Genomic DNA, 19,899 nt, shown 5'->3' with positions numbered 1-19,899 from the left:
GAAGGAAAAGTTTAAATAATAAGCAGTATAAAGAAGCAAAACCAGGCATTTCTCATACCCTTTCTCATAATAACAAGAAGATATTCAGTGAAACTGAAAGACAGAAAATTTAAAATTGATAAAAGGATACTTTTTTACATGACACAATTAGCCTGTGGGACTCCTTGCCACAAGGTGATATTAAGGATCAAGAGTTTAACAGGATTCAATAAAATGGATAATGAGCACCATAGTTACTTACTAATCCACATTTAGTAAGGATTTACAAAAAAACCAGCAAAGAAGTTTGGAAAGGATATAAACTGTCATGCTTCAAAGCATGCTACTCAGCCTGTAACTGAAGTGGCTAGGAAAAACTTTCCTGATGGGGACTTTATTTTATAATTGTTCGCTTCAGGGTGTCTTGCACCATCACCCAGAGCATCTGGTTCTCGCCACTGTTGGAAACAGAATGTTGGACTAGATGGACCATTAGTCTGAATAAGTACGGCAAGTCTTATGTTCTATTTAAGATTTAAAAAGCCAACTCAAGAACCAGCTTATTTAACAGAAATAGTAAAGGATAATCATCCTCCAGTGTGTGTGCAGTTCTGTCACAAGCGAGGCAGAGCTGCAATGAGAAAAAAGGCTATTTTGGAAAAGGAGCAGCCATTGTCCAGGGCTGCTAATATTCTTCTTGGCTGGTAACAAAGGTCCTGTGATCCTAATCCTCCAGCTCCCCTTGAACTAAAGCAATGAAGGAAATGGCATTTGGAACTTCAAGGGACTTTTTTAGGCAAGGGGAAAAACGGTTTAAAGAAGAAGCAGTCCTTCCCATTTCCTTCCTGGCTCCATCTGAAACTTTTAGAAGTGTCAGGAAGGGTTACATCTTACATTTCCTTCTGACTGTGCTAGACATTTAGATACTAGTGAGGCTGAAAGTCCACCTGGAGGAGCCACTTCTGTTTTCAACATCTCTTTTTTCTGTCTCTGGAGAAGGCTTCCCCAAACTTCTCTGCAGGTGATTCTTAGCTGTGACATGAAGAGATCACCTTTAGAAGGGAGAGAATAATTCTAATTCTTGTCCTCCTTGCTGAGATAGCAGACAAAGGTACCAATTGAGGTTACGGTTTTGTGATGTGCATAGATGTCCTCTTGGAAGTAAATCGAAACCATCAGTTCATTCATGTAGACCACTAAGTAGCCATTAGACAGTATCACTTTCAGTCACTACTTGTATCACACTTGTTTGTAATTGTGACATGGAGGTGAAAGGAGAACATTTGTAAATTCCTTGCTTTTAAATAGGTCTCTCTTTTTTTAGTGTTTATAACTTTGTCTCTGCACTGTTAACATCTCATTACTTTCAAAGTAATAGATTTCTTTGCTAGAAGCTTTTTGAACTCTGCCATATAAACATATAAATAAGCTTTTGCTAGAAGTAGAATATGACAAGTGCTAGAGACAGGATTATGTGTCTCTTCATCTTACTCCTAGCTTTTCTCGCTTTCCTCATTTATAATCTCCAACGGTATATTAAAAAGCTTTAGTGTTGAGATATGTTTGCATAAACATTTTATGATGGCTAAGTTTAAGCAAGAAATACAGTGTAATATAGAAAGATGCTGCATATTCTAGTGTGCTTCACTAGGTATGCTGTTAGTAGGCATAAAGCATGACATTTTAAGGTGCTGGCTACTGTATAATTATCTTTTTCTCTCTAGTTACAAATAAATGAACTGATAAAAGAGCCTGGTCACAACACTCTATAACAAACTGAGTTTTATAAAAGCAAGGGCACTCAAGTTCATGGCTGTTGCAAAATAAGACTATTCCTTCAGTGTATGAGTAGTTGTAGGGTAAATGGGGTCTTTGGAACTGTTGCCTGTTCTCTCATTTTTGAAAAATCGTGAGCGCCAGGACCCGGTTGATTGTAGTAGTAGTTATAGAAGAATGGATTGCTTGTGAAAAATAGTCTGTTCCTTGCATGCACGCTACAAAACAGATTCTCAAAACAAAAAGCTTAACACATGAGTAGCTCAAATTACAGTCTCTATATAATAAAATAAACTCAAGTACTCAAAAGTTAGGAAATGCCCAGTTAAGATTTCCTTTAGTGTCTTTATAGGAGTGTGTTGGGGAATTTTTACAACAGTGTGCCGGTTGTCTTTCCTGGCTATCAGGTCCGTTTCAGAGCTCTCAGTTGGCTAAGTTCCAACTTAGGTCAGGTGGTCCCTTAAACGTCCTCTCCTTCAGAGATCAGCAGGTCACCTTCTCTCTGGATCTGGGAGGCACTGCTCATGTGTAGTACCTCTCTGATGTCCTCCCCAAGGACAGAAGATGCAGTGTGAAAGCCACACAACTGCTACATGGAAGCCCCTCAGTACTGCTCTGTGGGTGCAGAATGTGTCTGAGACATGCAGCTGTGGCAGCGCTCCATGGCACAAAAGAAGCAGGGTCAGGAATTCGTTCTGTGTGCTTGAAAAACTCTTTAAACAGTACAAAGGCATTCGTTTTTCAGCAGGCAAAGCAGTGAGAGATGGAGTTAGGACCCTTCTAAAATCTGAATAGAAAGCTTATCTGTCTTATTGGGTTGAAAGGTTTAAAGTCCTCTTTTGAGGAGAGGGAAAGTCCAACTCTCTGGGATATTAATTCCTTAAAGCGGAGAAGCTTTAGCCCTCAGCCAGTAAGTAGCTTGTATATTTTTTTTTTATTTTTTTTTTTTAAAGACTAAGATTGAAACTTTTGAAGATGACTGGATGGAAATTCCCCTTCTCCTCTCCCTCAAGTTATTTTACCTCATTTATGATCAAAACTTTTCAAGATCTCAAAGCAGGGTCCATATGAACCGGACAGGATTTATTTTACTATTCTGGGAGCCCTGGAATGAACATGGCCAGTAGAATGGAACCACTTCCTAGGTAGGATGCTAGGCAAGTATTCTGGCTGTAGCAAAGGGTGGAATAACTAAAAAGTTATTGCTGGGGTTATTTTGAGGCTGTTGAACCATCCCTTTTTGTAGTGTGTATTTGTATTCCTGTATTAATTGTATATTGTGTTTTTAAATACTTAGCTTGTTCCTGACTATAAGAGGCAGAGAATTATACCCAGCAGATTGTAAATTGTGCTTATCACTAATCAAATCACTACTTGTCTTGGAAAATCTAATCTGTGGGAACCGTTTACTTATTAACCTGTTACAGTTTGCTGCCTGGTCAGGGTGACCTTTTAATTTTTTTGTTTTAAATAATTTAGAAATTGCAGACTTGAAAAGATAACACTCTGCCTGTCTGCCTGACTTCCTGAAGAGGACCTGATGGAGAAGAGGTGCCAGGTTTTCCATAAAACTCCTTTGAGTCAGACACATAACTATGTATCAATCTGAGATGATTTGAGGAGGCTATAGGCTACCAAATAAGTGAGCCATGGTCATGCAGACCCTATTTAGACCACCACTTTCATTTGCTCACAGAAGAAAAATTTGTTGCATAGCAGAATGCTCTCAAGCAGTTGTATGTTGTTGGTGCAGTGAGTTTGGTGGATGAAACATAGGGTGGTATATTAGATTACAGCCATCCCATAAAATACTATAGTTTAAAGAAACGCAAAAGTGTATTTGGACTCCATTTTATATTTCCATTTCAATATGGGCCTGTAATAGTCCTCGTGGTTTAGGTGGCCTAGTGATTAGCACACTTAGTGTCCCCTCCCAGTGGGCAGGTTTTGCAGTCACAGCCCTCTTTTAACCAGAGATGCAGTGAGGAGGGCAGTGGTAGGGGAACCTAGGCCCGCTCACTCCACCAGGCTCCAACCCAGGGCCCTAAAAGGGTCAACAGTGTCTGGGACCTGAAGGTGCCTTCCAAATACCCTCCCCAAGCTTCCAGTCCAATATACAGTGAACAGAAAAGGAAAAGGCAACTGAACCGTCAGCCCCAACTGGGCTTAGTATATAGTCTTAATCCCTCAGGGAGGCTTCTCTGGCACCTTTGTCAGGAGCCGTCGGGGCAGGTCTGTCCCCCTCCCCAGCCTCCTGGGTTGAGTTGCTCCCTTTTCAACCCTTTCAACCCAGTTGTAGCAGTTGCAGTTCTGAGGGCTGGAGGGAGAGCTACCTGGGTCCAGTACTGTCCTTCAACACCTTCTGGTATGGAGTTTGCATATCCCATCACAGTGCCCTATTCAGTCCTCTGTAAATGGGCACAATTCCCACTGAAACCAGCGTGAGCCACACCTGTTTACTTGGGGGTGAATGTGGTTCTTTGTCAGCTTTTTTTTTTTTTGCACAGACCAATTTGGTAAGTGCTCTCACAGATGAGAACAGCTGTGTGTCAGAGATTGTTGAGTAAGAAAGGAAAAAAAAATCTCCTTTGCTGATATTAGCACTAGGCAGGCAAAAGATGAACCACAACAAAAACTCCAAAGTAACGAGGGGCTAAATGGAATAATTACCATTTCATTGCCGGTTTGATAAGTAAAGTCCTGTCCCAAAAATTCATGGACAGTCAGCTGGCTCATCTGAATTCAAAGCCGAAAACATAACTATGAATTGTAAAAAGGTCAATTATCTGCTTTTATATTATCAAATTTCTGCTGCTATGGAGACACTTCTCAGTAGCTTTACTTAGTGATTTGTAGATTTTAAAACTGTGCATCACCTAAACCCCCTATTTTCTATTTCTTAGGTTAACACTAATTAGGCCTGTCATCAACATCAACCTTTTCCAGGTTCTCTATCTGCCAGATCACTATGAGATTTCCATTAACATTTTTTGATACATAGGGCTAAATTTTACTGCACTTGTTTAGTCCTTGGTTGAGCAAAAATTCTCACTAATGCTAATGGGACAATCGTCACTCACATGGACTCTTAGAAAGAGCAGTTCAAGCACAGTTCAAGTCTGCGACAGTCCCTGTGCTTCAGTGGTTTTATAATGGGGAAGTGAAGGAAAGGCTCTTTTCCCTTCTTTTTTCTCCTCTGTGCTACCAGGATCACTATAGTCCTTAATGACTTTTTTTTTTTCAAGGGTGGATCAAAGTTAGGCTATTTATTCCTTTTATATTCCCTTTTTAATTGAATGTAACTCATCAAGAGGGCAGAGTGTTACAAAAGGTGGATTAATTTATGTGCCTAAGAATAAAATGTAAGGGACAAGGAAAGCCATGTTTTTTTTAAAAAATCCAGAAGACTTTTAAAAACTAAAACCCCCAAAAAGCATGCACAGGACAACAAGAGAACTAGCTCTAAATATGTGAAAATGGAACTTTTCCTTGACTTTAAAGAATTAAGGAAATACACCCAGTGCTGCTTTAGTAGAGAGGCTATTTGCACAGCCCACAGCAGCAAGCCTCCCAGCCTGGCTCCACAGACTTCTTAGGCTTTCAGGGTTCCTGGTAGCTCTTTGAAAATAATTGTGTAGACAGCTCTTTGAAGTTGTGACTCAGGCGGGAGATTGGGCTATGACTCAGGGTATCCTGGCTTGTCCAGACTGGCCTCTCCCATTCTCTCCTGGTTTTGGGAGAATATTCTGGCTCTTTGTGGAACCAGTGAACTCTAGAACTCCATTCTTCTTTTGATGAAGCTAGTGCTCACTCTTCTCTTCCCTGTGTATCCTCACTCTTCAAACCTCTTTAGCTGTAAGGAAACACAGCTTCCCTCAGACCATCTTGTCTCCGATTTCTTTCTCTGTCAGTATAATCCTTGGCAGGATCCAAGACCAACATCCCAGTGGGTTACCTTGACAACACCACAGGGTCGTTCATTCGAATGTTTCAGGTCTGTAGATCTTCATTTCAGCAGAAATGTTCTTAGGGTTATTGATGTTCGTTATTCACCATACTCTGCTTATAGCATCAGGTTCTCATTGCTTTGGGCAATTTATCATTCACTCCATGCTCATCCGTCCGTTGGACCTTCTATTCTGATTTTTCACAATCGTCCTTTTCCAGCATATTCCTAAAGCAGCCAGCCTTAGCACCTCTATCTTTCTTACAGTTTCATCTCCTGGATGAAACTAAGCAAGGAAAATTTCAGTCCTAGATGATAACTTTTTTTCAGTATGTTGTTATAAGCATATAATAACAGGGGTGCTTCTTTGAGTGCTTGCTCATGTCCATTCCACTATAGGTGTGTGCATGTCTCCGTGCACGGTTACCTGGAATTTTTTTCCCTTTAGCAGATCCCGGAGGGACGGCTCCAGCGCCCCTTGGAGTCCCATGCACATGCTGTGGTATATGAGGCGCTGCCAGCCCTACACCCCCTCAGTTCCTTCTTTCCGCCCGTGACGGTTACTGGAACTAGTCCTGCTCACAGCAAGTACTATTCCCCTTGTTTGAACTTGTTGTTATTCTAAGTTAGTTTTAGTTAGTTAAGTAGTTGTTAAGTGTTGTTAAGAGTAGTTAGAGATAATGCAAGTCCCTGCGGGGACTTCGAGCGGCCCGGCTATGCCCCGGTCGCCGGAATTCAAGTTGTGTGCCTCCTGTGGGAAGGCCTTCCCGCTCAGTGACCCCCACGACCGCTGTCTTAAGTGTTTGGGGAAAGCACACAGAAAAGAAAAGTGTAAACCGAGGACTCAAAAGGACCGAGAAATCCGGTTGAAAGCCCTGCTGATGGAGGCAGCGCTCCACCTCGGCACCAAGCGTGACGTCGGTACAGAGCACACCGCCGGCACCGGCCTTGACTCGGCACTGCGCAGTATCGCTGGCACCAAAGAGGAAGAAGCAGTGTGTGGAACACGGACGCTCCCCTGCACCGTCAGTACGGGCAGGGTCGAGTACGGAGATGCACTGGACCCAGCCCGTCGAGTCTTCTCCGGTGCCTGCATCTCCGGTCAGGGAGCCTCCCCCGATTCCTGGGAGTGGGAGAGTGCCCCTGCCGACGCCATCGACACCAGAGGCTTTTCAGGTGGCAGGAGCCTTGTTGGCCTTGCCTCTGTCCCCCCTCCGCTGAAGGAGAGGGGTTCGGTGTCATGAGGAAACCCGTGTTGGGTCCCCCTGAAGGGCGGTGGAGATCCCCGGTACGGGGAGGAAGATCTCTCGCTGGACGGCCTCCGAGGGTAGAGTAGAGCCGCATCCCCAGCAGTTGCTCCAGGTCGTCGTCATCGAGCCGACCTACTCCGATACAGGACATGGAGTCTCCCTCTCGGCGCCGTCATCGATCCCCGGCACTGGAGGTAGCACATGCCAGGAGGCGGCACCGGTTGAGGTCTGACCAACATGGGATGGGAGAACAGAGATCTCCCCTCTAGTGGCTGATGGAAGGCCAAAATGGCCGCCAGATGAACCTTCAGCAAGGCCAGTGCCAGACCCCGGAGCTTTAGCTGGAGCAGGTACTCCAGGATCACCTGTACAGGCGAGAGGCTGTGCAGAATGCCCCGGGACTCTGACCAAGAGGTAAACCATTTCCACTTAGCCCAATACATGACCTGTGTAGAAGGCTTCCTGCTGCCAAGCAGGACTTGTTGGACCTGCACCTAGCAGGCTCTCTCTCCCTCCATCCGCCACAGAGCCTCCAGGCCGTGAGGTGCAGGGAATTCAAAGGTTCCATTGCTGGGGACATATGAATTGGAGTAAGAAGGGATTCAGTCAATTGAGGAATAAGTCTGGTTTTGTGTTTGATGTTCGTGTGAGTAATGGATTTAGAGAACTGCTTACAGACACGCAGAATATGAGCTGTTCAATCCTCATCTCCAATAAATTAACCCTGCTTCAGACCCTGGACACTCTTATGAGCTCAAACAAATAATCATTCCGCATTGTGTGATGAGAACAAATCTTCTGACAGGCCTAGGGTAGAATCACTAAAACATTTTTAGTGAGACAAAGTGGGTGAGGTGATATCTTTTATTGGACCAACTTCTGTTGCTGAAAGAGATGAGCTCTTTTTCAGACCTGTGTAAGCTTAAAAGCTTGTCTCCCTGAACAACAGAAGTAGGTCTAATAAAAGGTATCACCTAGGGTTGCCACCTTTCTAATTGCTGGCAACCAGACCCCTGAGGCCCTGCCCCTGCTTCGCCTCTTACCCCCAAGGCCGCACCCTCATTGTTCATTCCTCCTTTCTTCTCCTCCACCAGTCGCTCGCTGGATCATCTCAAGAAGCCTGCCTGCAGGTAGGAGGCAGCCCTACCTGAGCCAGGTCTGGCATGGGTCAATGACCTGGCACCCTCCCCCTGCCCTGCGGCAACTGGACTTTTAGTTCAGGTGCCATATTAGGGTTGCCAGGTCCCCGAAAACTGGGCACCTCACAGCCCTAAATGGCACATGGACACAGAAACCAAAACCTAGATTGTCTGGGTGAAATCTCTCTAATATCCTGGGACCAACGTGGCTACAAAAACACTGCATAAACCGGTTTTTGTAAGGTGTATATCTGCCAGGGAGTAGATGGCTTAGGGGACTGATAACTGGCTATTATATTATTTTGCAAATATCAGTAGTGTATTGCTGGGGCCCCTGGATGCTCTAGTTGCAGAGCACTTTGCATCTATATTTCCAGTTCAGATCCGGTTCAGGCCAGTAATGCATAAAAGCTAGGTCGGTTGGGCAATCCTCTCCATCCACTTCCTAGTGGACACTTGTCTTCATCACAGAAACCAGTCCCTCTCTAAATTGGCAACTTTTATTGGCAAGTTTGTCTCAGCAGAGAGGCCAAGGATTGCTTTGGTACAGCGACCTAATTACTGTCTTGCTTAGAAAGATAGTCTCTTCAGAACAGAGTTGAGGTATTTTGTCTGGGAAGCTTGTTTTACTGCCTATATCTATTATTTAGCTAAATGGAAGGCTTCATTCTCCAGGCTTATCAATTTGGCAACTTTAATGAGGCATATAGTCACTTAAATTTGTGCATGAACCAAGTTCCCCTTGCTTGTGACCCACAGCAGAATTTGAACCCTGTTTTTTAGAACACCAGGGGAAATGCATTAACCCACTGAGTGACTGACACACACAAACAGGGGCAGAAACAAGATGGGTCATGTCACATGACTTATTAAATACAATGCTGTGCATGCAGCTAATGGGTAAAATTCATTCCTTTGCAAAGGGACATGAGAAGACACATGCAGCATCACCCCCATTTTGATGCGTAAATGAGTCTTAAGAAGTGCACTGACCTTGCGCTGGCCCTCTGCATAGGGATGAATTTAACAATATTCATAGCACGCCTTTAGATTATTTCTAGATACTTCCCCAATGGTACAGAAGAGTTGAATTTAAGACAAAGCAATATCAGAAGCTGTCATGACACCCAGCTATGATCACAGAAGTATTTCCATCAGTATCTCTCACAACCAGCTGTTCTGTGCCTTCTGATGTACTTGGGTGCCTTGCTCTTTCCAGCCCATCGGACTGCTGTGCTCACTTCCTCAGCATGCTTCTCCATAAAGGATTGTGATCAAAAAGCACCATGTTTAGTGCCAGTGGCTCAGTGTTGTTCTCATACCCTCACTTGCATCTGTAAAAGGCCTGAATACTGCACCTCACTTAAAAATATGGAGAAACAAGGCCTTGAACATTTTGATCTGAAAAAGACCTAGGAGAAACATTTTAAAGTAACATTGTCAGACTAAACTTGACAAATGTTTTATAATTTCATACACTGTAAGAATGCAAGTATACCTGGCTGATATTTATGGACTTGATTCAGAAAAGCAGTTAAGCATTTACTTAAAGTTAAACTGTGTGTGGTGGTTGAGAGAAGACTTTTGAAACTTGGTATCGGTGGTAAAAGAAAGTGCACAAAGTTAAGTTTTGGATTTTATCTATGTGTGTTGGGGACAGCCTTGCACGCTAGATGAATCAATTAGTAGTCAGTGTTTAGATTTCTCCACAGAAGCTAGACCATCAAATTCTTGTGTTCAATTTGGATTGTTCATTCCAACCCGAAACCCTTAAGTTGATTTCAAAATACTATAAATGTTAAATTGATAGAAGAATACAATAGGGAATATTTCATATTTCAGGAATATGTTGTTTTAAATATCATATTTGAGTTATTCAGGAATATAAAATAGCATATTCTAGTGTCTTATGCATGTATGTGTGGTAAGTAGCAATTTTACACCATAACACAATTTAGGAAACACTGGAAATTTCAAAGGACACAGTCGAGAATACTAAAAATCAATCAGGAACAGTAGGCAACTCTGTGAGATTCCTTGGCACTAAACAATATATTGTAATGCATGATTCTTTGATTTACTGCAGAGATTTTGCTCTATTAAAGGGTATTTGGTGGTAGGAATGTTTTCTTTAGATGGAACTGTTTCTGGCTTACTTACACACTTTTCATGACCGATGAACATTGTAGCTACGTATAAAATAATTATTATAGTGGGGCTGGTAGTACTGCCTATTATTAAAGTTCCCTAACACTTCCCATTATAAGACTCTGGTTTCATTTGCTTATAACTTTGCCAAACTTTAAGATTGAAATTTAGACTGCAGTTTTCCATGCCATTAATATACAGTCTGTTCCTGAGCTGTGCATAACAGTAATGCAATCAATATTTAAAAACAGAATGAAGATGTGCCTAAACTGATTATTTATGATTATTTATTTATTATTTGTATTATTATACCTACTAGGAGCCCTCCTCATGGACAGAACCCCATTGTGCTTTGTGCTGTACAAACATAGGACAAAAGAATGTCCTACCCCAAAGAGCTTACAATCTGCACTGGTTGCTTGTTAGTTCACCTATGGCAGCGGTTCCCAACCTGTGGTCTGCGGATCCCTGGCTACTACAGGGGGTTCATGAGGCTACTACAGGGGGTCCGCGGAAAAGAAAAATAACATCCTCACCAAGGAAATGTACAATTTCAAATAAAACTAGTAGCATGTGATGGTCCATGAAATGTTTGGAGGTTGAAAAGGGGCCCACACACTCAAAATGGTTGGGAATTGCTGCCCTGTTGGATTTAGGTGGTTGTTTTTGACCTTCTAAGCCATGAATGATCTGGGTCCTGCGTAAATGAGAGTGACTATCTATGTCACATAGTGATCAGCAGAGACCCTTGAGTTGGAGCACTTTGGTTTCAAATGGGAGGGGATGGCTCACAGAAAACTGATCCATGAAGGGTCCGTAACTTTGGAATTTGCTCATTCCTATCCCTTAAATTTATTGACCTTCATAGTCTACTACTAGGTCCATCTATTTTCCTGGACTATTAGGGAGAGAGGAGAGGCATGGAAAGACTGCTTGCTTAGGAGAAGTGGAATACTTTTTCATTCATCTGCTTGATTAATTTGACTTGTTGTGTAAAGCTGGGGTAATTTCAGGCTGCATTTCCTATCTTTATTTTTTATGGATGTGGTGTGTTTTAGGTTAAAAAATTCTAGAGGCTGACTTGGGTGCTTTTTGCGGTATACATTTAAATATAGAGGTATGACCAGGCCAAATGGAAATATAGTTTTGGTGAATTGTTCACAAAAAGTTCTTTAAAACTACAGCCAGTCAAATAGCATGATGTGTAAGTGATCTTGGTTGGTGATGGTGAATTGATAGTTAAAGCATGTATTTAATTGGTGTGAGAGAGTTAGTAATATCTGAAGCATGCATTTACAATCCTGGTTACTATTTCTTCCTAGGTTCGTTTCTCCTAGAGATGTGCTTGCACTTTCTATAGAGAGAGCCACAGAATCATTAGTGTGAATTTTATGCCTTTGATAGAAGATTCTAATTATATGCGCTGAGAGTGAAAATATCTTTTGTGCTCTACACTTCATATCTTGTAAGCTGTTAGTGGGTGTAAGCTAATTACATTCAGCTTTGGTAATTGATCTACCTGAAATATTTAGAAGATGTTCTGGATAGCTTTTGTATGTGTGGAGAGGAAATTTTAGTATAGGTTATTTTAAGCACAGATAAATTATTTATAACTCCTGAAGGAGTGTAGAAACTTTAGCTGGCCCTTAAAAAAAACCCTTGAACTAGATACAGTAGAATCAAATACATTATGAACTAAGGCTACTGCTCTCTACATAACACTGCATTTAACTCATCTTCATTTCCTCCTATCTTACTTTTTTTAATAGTGCCATGTTCTTCTATGCTAGGACTGGTGCCTGCAGGAGAACATAACTAGTGTTCTTTCAAGACTCTATAACAGCTCTTAGTTATGTTGTGCTGCAGTGATTGTTCTTTGTCTGTTCACCTTATTAGTCCCAGCAAAGCGTTAAATAGGAACTGACATCATCTCACTTTATAGTTGTAGGCTGGAATTTTCTAATGTGCTCAGATCCAGATTCACAAAGGAACTTAGATACTGCAATGCTTAGTGCTACAATGCCTAACTTTAGGCACCTAGAAAATCATAGGAACAGCACTGTGGCCCACAAAGCCGGAGTTAGGCACCTCAGCTCCCTGTACGATGACGGGAGAGGTAGGAGTCTTAAAATGTGATCCACAAAAGACAGCATGCTAGGTGGGAAACTGCCTAAGCTAGCCAATGGGGATGCTGATATCAGAGGTATGTGCTAAACCCTGCCTCTCTGTGAGTTAGGCACCTGTCTCTGTGTAGTGATCCACAAAGGGGAACCACAAAAAAGCTGGAGGAGGTGGTGATGCCTTCCTAACAAGTTTTAGCTCAGTGGCTTGAGTACTCACCTGGAATTTGGGTGTCTCGGGTTTTGCCAAAGAAGGGAAGAGAATTTGGACAGGGATCTTCTACCTCTCAGAAGGGTGCTTTAACCACTGAGCCTTGGGAAATTCTGATGTGAGGCTCCCTTAGTCTCTCCTGATGAAGCTATTCCACGGTGGATTAATAATAAAAGAACGAATGGAGCAGGGAGACTGGACCCTTACAGAGACTTCGGGCCAGAAAGTGAGAAAATGACTCTGTAGTCCAGTGGTTAGAGCACCCACCTGGTATGTGGGAGACCTGGGGCCAGTCTCCCTGCTCCAGTTACTGTTTCATTATTTATCTGCAGTGAAGCAGCTTCAAGAGGAGAGATTGAGGGAGCCCCATGTCAGACTATCTCATATCTTAATGGTTAGAGCATCCCCCTGAGAGGTGGGAGACCTCCGTTCAAATCCTTTCTCCCCCTTTGGGAATGAGGGGGGAATTGAACGTGGGTCTTCCACATCGTAGGCGAGTGCTCAAATCACTGGTATAAAAGTTCTCAGGTGGGTAGCAGCACTACCGCTTCCTCCAGCCAGTTTCTGAATGGACCTCACCTGGTAGGCTGCCTCTGAGCATGCCTATCAAATTGGGCCCTGCATGTGACTTAGGTGGATAAACACCTATCTTCCCTAGTTTGTGGATCACTCTGTGGCACAGGCAGGAGACAGGTACCCAGATGCCTACAGGGAGGCCACGGTGCACATGCCCAGAGGCAGGAGCATCGGCATGGAGGGAACTTTTACCTTGAAAACTTACTCACTGAGTGAGTTTAGGCAACTACTAGGTTCAGCAGTTTTGTGGATTGCAGTGGAGCCAAAACTGCCTAAATCTCAGAGATTTAAATCTCAGGCACCTGAGTCTGGGGTTCAGGTGCCTAAGTACCTTTGTGGATCTGGGTCTCATCATTGGTCTAACTCTGCTCCCAGTGAAATCAATGGGAGTTTTATAATAGATTTCACTAGGGAGTGGGGTTAGGCCAATGCTGAGTTTGTCTGAAAAATCCTACCCATAATTCTTTTTTTGTCAAGAACCCAGCATCCCAGCATAGTCTTCCTCTGCCGCACCCCTATGTTAAGGCGGTCTCTTACCATACTGAGGCAGAAACTTAAAAAGTGTGTCAGTCTGAGTGTGGTTTATTCGGCTTTTACGTATCCTTTTATTCAGGGTCACCACCTTTTCCTATATAACCCAATCCTTCCCTCTGAGCAACAGTGCCCATCTGATGTCCTCCAAGATGATGATGATATCAGTCTGTGAGTCAGCCGCAGAGTTGTGACAGAATGGGGCAAACTGTCCTGCTTTTGCCTATTCCCCATTCAAGAAGGAGCATTTCTGTGACAGTTTCAGCTCCGGCCAATAGAGGTAAAGTGGTCTTAATCACTTCTGAAATCAGGTCTCCTGTGTGCTTTAGCTTTTCATTTGGAATGAGTTCTGTGATACTCTAGTACTAATTAAAATATTAATTAAAATATACAGTAAGTGCATTAATTATTACATACAGCTTTTAATTAGTATTGTGAACCATTCAGACTACCTGAGAAATGATCAAAATGTAATCAGTTACAATAATTTTCTATAGTAAAATTATGGTTGTTTAGAATTCTTAATCCATTCTATAAGCACAGTTTACCTTAAACTGTTTTGAACTTCCATGCAAAACAAAACAAAACAACCTGAATAAATTCAGGTAGTATTTTTAATTGCTGTGTTGTAGATATGAATTATTTTTTCTAGTTTGGAATAGGAATTTCCAGGCATTCAAGCATAGGTTATCCTCACCAGCTATCCTGATAATGCCTGTGCTAATATGATCCTCCACAATTCAGGACAGTGACTTAGCAAATGCTAGTACAGTCTGAATGGAGCACCAAGATTTTCTCCTATTATACTTGTGGACCAGCATTACTCCTTTTTTCTGGTAAACTCATCATCTTGTTCACAACACAGCAGCTACATGCTAACCCTGTGACTAGAGAGATGAATAGCCATTACAACATGTCTTTCTGAGCTGTGCATAACAGTAATGCAAGCAGTATTTAAAAAAACACACAACAGAATGAAGATGTCTAAATTGAATAGTCATGTAATCGTGCTGCTGCATCTTTTGTCCTTCCTCATCGTGTCCCCTCTCTTAAGATTTCATCACCTTCATGCATAGTGTAAAACTTAGACCGTAGATGTTTTGAGTCCACAGTGTCCTGGCATGGAATGTGTGTTGGTATCATCTTTCTTTAAAACTCACGTAGTAAGTGAAATCCCATGCTTTAGGGACAATTCCCAGGTTATACAGTAAAACTGAAAAGCTACCGTTCTCTAGTCTGCAGAAAAAAGCAATGAATGGACAAACTAGAAATGATTGACATAGCAGAACCAAAAATCAGACTGAGAAAATACCAATTCATGAAAATATGCTGCCTGATAGAAGCCCTGAGACTCTACTAAACCAGGTGAAAGTCAGAAATGTGCCATAAAATAAAACACAAGCTTCCTCAGATTAATCATAGGGATGGAAGGGATCCCAAGAGGTCATCTAGTCCAGTGCCCTGCACTCATGGCAGGATCAAATAATATCTAGACCATCCCTGACAGGTTTGTCTACCCTGATCTTAAAAATCTCTGGTGATGGAGATTCCACAACTTCCGTAGGCAATTTATTCCAGTGATTAACCACCCTGACAGTTGAACATTAGGGAAAACTGCCTAACCTAAACCTCCCTTGCTGCAATTTAAGCCTATTGCTTCTTGTCCTGTCCTCAGCGGTTAAGAGGAACAATTTTTCTCCCTCCTCCTTGTAACAACCTTTTTATGTACTTGAAAGCTGTTATCATGTCCCCTCTGTCTTCTCCAGGCTAAACAAACCCAGTTCTTTCAGTCTTGCCTCATAGGTCATGTTTTCTAGACTTTTAATTATTTTTGTTGCTCTTCTCTGGACTCTCTCCAATTTGTCCACATCTTTCCTGATATGTGGCACCCAGAACTGGACACTACTCCAGTTGAGGCCTAATCAGCGCGGAGTAGAGCGGAAGAATTACTACTTGTGTCTTTCTTACAACACTCCTGCTAATATATCCCAGTATCACGTTTGCTTTTTTTGCAACAGCATTACACTGTTGACTCTATGCTTGTGGTCCACTATCACCCCCAGATCCCTTTCTGCAGTACTCCTTCCTAGGCAGTCATTTCCCATTTTGTACATGTGCAACTGCTTGTTCCTTCCTAAGTGGAGTACTTTGAATTTGTCCTTATTGAACTTCATCCTATTTACCTCAGACCAATTCTCCAGTTTTTCCACATCATTTTGAATTATAACCCTATCCTCCAAAGCACTTGCAACCCCTCCCAGCTTGGTATCATCTGCAAACTTAAGTGTACTCTCTATGCTATTATCTAAATCATTGATAAAAATATTGAACAGACCCAGAACTGATCCTGGCAGAACCCCACTCGTTATGCCCTTCCAGCTTGACTGTGAACCGTTGATAACTATTCTCTGGGAATGGTTTTCCAACCAGTTTTGCACCCACCTTATAGTAGCTCCATCTAGGTTGTGTTTCTCTTGTTTGTTTAAGAGAAGGTCATGCGAGACAGTATCAAAAGCCTTACTAAAGTCAAGATATACCACATCTACTGCCTCCCCCCATCCACAAGGCTTGTTACCCTGTCAAAGAAATGGATAGCATAATTTTAAAAAAAAATATTGAAGAAGATCCCATAAATAATAGTGTGTTAACAGCATGATGCAACTGTGAAAAAGGCTAATATCAGCCTGGGGTGCAGTAATGTTATATGTAAGGCACGAAAGATAATTATCCCTCTCTGCTTAGCTCTAGTGAGGCCTCTGCTGGAATCCAGTGCTGGTGCCACACTTTAAGAAAAATGTGGACAAATTGGAGAGAATCCAGAGGAGAGCAACAAAAATGATAAAAGATTTAAAAAAATCTGACCTATGAGGGGAAAAAACTGGGCATGTTTAGTCTTGCGAAAAGAAGTCTGAGGGTGACTTGATAAGTCTTCGAATACATTAAGGGTTGTTATAAAGAAGAGGGGTGATCAGTTATTCTCCATGTCCACTGGACGAAGGTAGGACATTAAGTAATGAGCTTAATCTGCAGCAAGACAGACTTAGTTAAGGTATCAGGAAAAGCTTTTCAACTGTAATGATGATTTAGCACTGGAACAGACTTCAAAGGAAGGTTGTGGAATCCCCATCACTGGAGATTTTGAAGACCAGGTTAGACAAACGCCTGTCAAGGATGGTCTAGGTGTATTTGGTCTTTACTTAGTGGAGGGTGTTGGACTAGCAGAGTTCTCGAAGTTCCTTCCAGGCCTACATTTCTATAATTCTATGAATAGAATTCCACATAAACTTCCCTTTTTACTATGAGGACTAGCTAAAATGAGAGGTTAACTATCACTAATACCCAGTCAGCATGTGCCTCTCACTACATGGCATCTAGCTATGATACTTATATGGCTCCCATCACCATGGTTTTTTAGCACCTCACAGTCTTTGGTATATTTATCTTCACAATGCTCCTGTGCGGGAGGGCAGCGCTGCTATTCCCATTTTATAGATGGGAAACAGAGGCACAGAAAGGCTAAGTGAGTTGCCCAAGGGCACACAGGAAGATTGTGATGGAGTAGGGAATGGAACTGGGGACTTCTAAATCTCAGATTGTAGCCCACCAACTCACTGGACCATCCTTTCTCTCTTTGTACTTTTGGTAACTTACATTTGCAGCTATACTGCCACAAGATTTGTTCTTGTCAGATATTACTAGCCAAGAAGAGTGAGATGTGTTCGCTAGTTGAGTATTTAGATGGGAGGCCATCAAGGAAAATCCAGTAGCTACTGAAAGTGATATTGGTGATTCAGTGAGTGGCAGTCTTCATTCTGAGTCAATACCAAATGAGCCTCTTACTAGCATGGGAGTGCAGTCATTCAGGTGTAAGTTAAAACTGAGGCCCTGAGAGCTTGTGGTCATTAAAGATCCCTTGGCATTATTTGCAAGAGTAGAATATTATCCCCAATGTCCTAGCCAAATTATAGTTTGAGTAATTACATTCTACCTACCTAAATCTTCCCTGCAGTTTCAATTAATTACAGTTTTCTTATTCACATCCTGATCTAAACGTAGGGTTCAGCTGCTGTGCCCTGATACTGTTGCTGCATTCAACCCCAGAGACTGCTTCATTTCCGGAGTGGGTAAAATAATTCCATAAACTGCTTTGGGATGGTGAGAGACAAGGTGGGTGAGGTAATATCTTTTATTGGACCAACTTCTGTTCGTGTGACTCGAAAGCTTGTCTCTCTCACCAAGTTCTTCATCAGATCTGGGAAAGGAACTTCCAACATCACAGCAAAATGCAAGCTGGGACAGATTGTTCGGTGTAAGTAGTTAGCACATATTGTAAGGGACCATTGGAGGTAGAGTGGCCCATTAACACCTCTGTACTTATAGGACAAAAAGATGGGGTTAGTGGGTTTATTTATTACACAGATTGTAATAAGAAGCCATAAATCCAGTGTCTTTGTTCAGTCCATGATTTTTTATGTCTAGCAGAGTAATGAATTTAAACTCCCAGGCTTGTCTTTTTAAAGTGTTGTGCAGGTTTCCTTTGGGCATGAGGATTGATAGATCAGATATAGAATGACCACTTTGAGAAAAGTGTTCATCCAAAGGTGTATAAGGTGTTTTTGTCTTTTTATCATTTTCCTGTGTGAGTTCATTGGAGAGCATAGTGATTGTCTGTCTGATTTCACACACACAAATGTTATTGGGGGTATTTAGTGCACTGGATGAGGTATACCACATATTGTGGTAGGCATGTGTAGGATGAATGGATTTTGAAATGTGTATTGTGGCGAGTGTTGATCATTGTAGCAGTGGAGATATGTCTGCAGGTTTTGCATCTGTTGTTCTGGCAGGATCTGGTGCTGCTTTGAGTTGGTATGTCCTGGTTTGTGGGCAGCTTGCTTCTCATGATGAGGTTGGAGGATTTGGGGGGTTGTTTGAAGGCAAGAAGTGGGGGGGGGGTTCAGGTATAGGTTGTAGAATAGGTTGTAATCGTTTGATATTTCCATGGGCTCTAGTGTGGGGTGGTAGGTGACAGCTAGGGACTGTTATTTCTGTATTGAAGCATGTTCTCTCAGGATATTTGTGTGGCCCATTCTATGATACGAGCTACTTCTCTGGAGGAATGTCCTTGTATGGTCAATGCGGTTTTGAAGTGTTAAGACTTATATCTGGGACTTCCTTCTCAGAGCATATTCTGTTGTATCTGAGTGCCTGGCTGGAGACGACAGATTTCTTTGTGTATCTGGGGTGGTTATGGGATCTATGTAGTTGTGGTGATCTGTGGGTTTCTTGTATGTGGTTCCATTGTTGAAGCTGATTGTCATGTCCAGGAAGTTGATACTAGTGTGGGAGTGTTCCAGAGAGAGTTTAATGGATGGATGGTAGTTGTTGAAGTTGTAGTGGAAATCTGAGGGAGTTTAAGCGGTCAGTCCAGAGGATGAAAGTATCATAGATGGTTTTGTAGGAAAATGACCGAACGGTTGTCAGAAATTCCTATTTCTGTGCCTCTCTCACTCCAAAATGCTGGTGCTGAAAGCAGTTTAACTTTCACTAAATGCTAGTAGAGTGATTCCCAAACTTTTTGCCAGCACAATCTCATTTTAATGAATTATTTTCATATTTCCTCCCATGACCTCAGACAGCACAGAGCAAAATGGCATCCTCCTCCACAGTGTGACCTCGTACATATGGTGTGTGCAAGGTCATGCCACATCGGGGATGCCATTTTGCTCTACAAAATGGTGTCGTCCTCACAGCATGACCTTGTACTTATGATGCATGTGAGGTCACACTGTGTGTGGAGGATGCCATTTTGTAGAGAAAAATGGTGTCCTTCATGCATCGTGACCTTACATGCGAGGTCACGCTCTGCAGAGCAAACTGGCATCCTTCACACGTGAGGGATGGCCGTGATCCCACCTGCTGATGGCATGACCCCATTTAGGATTGCAACTTAGTTTGAGAACCACTGTGCTAGCATAAACAGAACACCATTGCCAGCACTGTTACAGAAAACGCAATTGAGGCCTAGGCCAATGTCACTAATAAATGTAAAACTATGCAGGGCCTTAGTCCTGTAAGTCTATAACTGTCAGTGTCATGAAATTCCTTCCATTTACCCTGCAATGTGGTCTGATCGGTGTCATAATATCAGTGGGTTAGACCACCCCCTCCTGAAAAGACTCCCATGGGAGGAGGCCGTGAAGACAGAAAAACTCTTCAGGAG

At 42.4% G+C, this 19,899-nt stretch overlaps 1 protein-coding gene across 4 annotated transcripts in view; it reads left to right on the top strand.

Moving 5' to 3' along the window:
* ABCD2 (ATP binding cassette subfamily D member 2) overlaps window positions 1–19,899 on the top strand; it is a 100,482-nt gene that overhangs the window by 60,797 nt on the left and 19,786 nt on the right. Inside the window, exon 7 of one of the 4 annotated variants that reach the window (XM_067563989.1) lies at window positions 17,733–17,830. The exons of 2 other annotated variants lie outside the window; for them this stretch is intronic. In XM_067563989.1, the coding sequence (XP_067420090.1) occupies window positions 17,733–17,817 (85 nt within the window). In that variant the 3' untranslated portion in view covers window positions 17,818–17,830. Of the gene's footprint in view, window positions 1–3,234; window positions 3,526–17,732; window positions 17,831–19,899 lie in introns of those variants that run through there. One more of the 4 variants, XM_067563991.1, reaches the window with a different exon arrangement.

The sequence above is a fragment of the Emydura macquarii genome, unplaced genomic scaffold (genome assembly GCF_026122565.2).
Source record: "Emydura macquarii macquarii isolate MOO-44397 ecotype Brisbane River unplaced genomic scaffold, CSIRO-AGI_Emac_v2 contig_2636, whole genome shotgun sequence".
Taxonomy (NCBI): Eukaryota; Metazoa; Chordata; order Testudines; family Chelidae; genus Emydura; species Emydura macquarii.
Note: the sequence above shows the minus strand (reverse complement) of the source record. Positions and strands in the feature narration are given on the sequence as shown.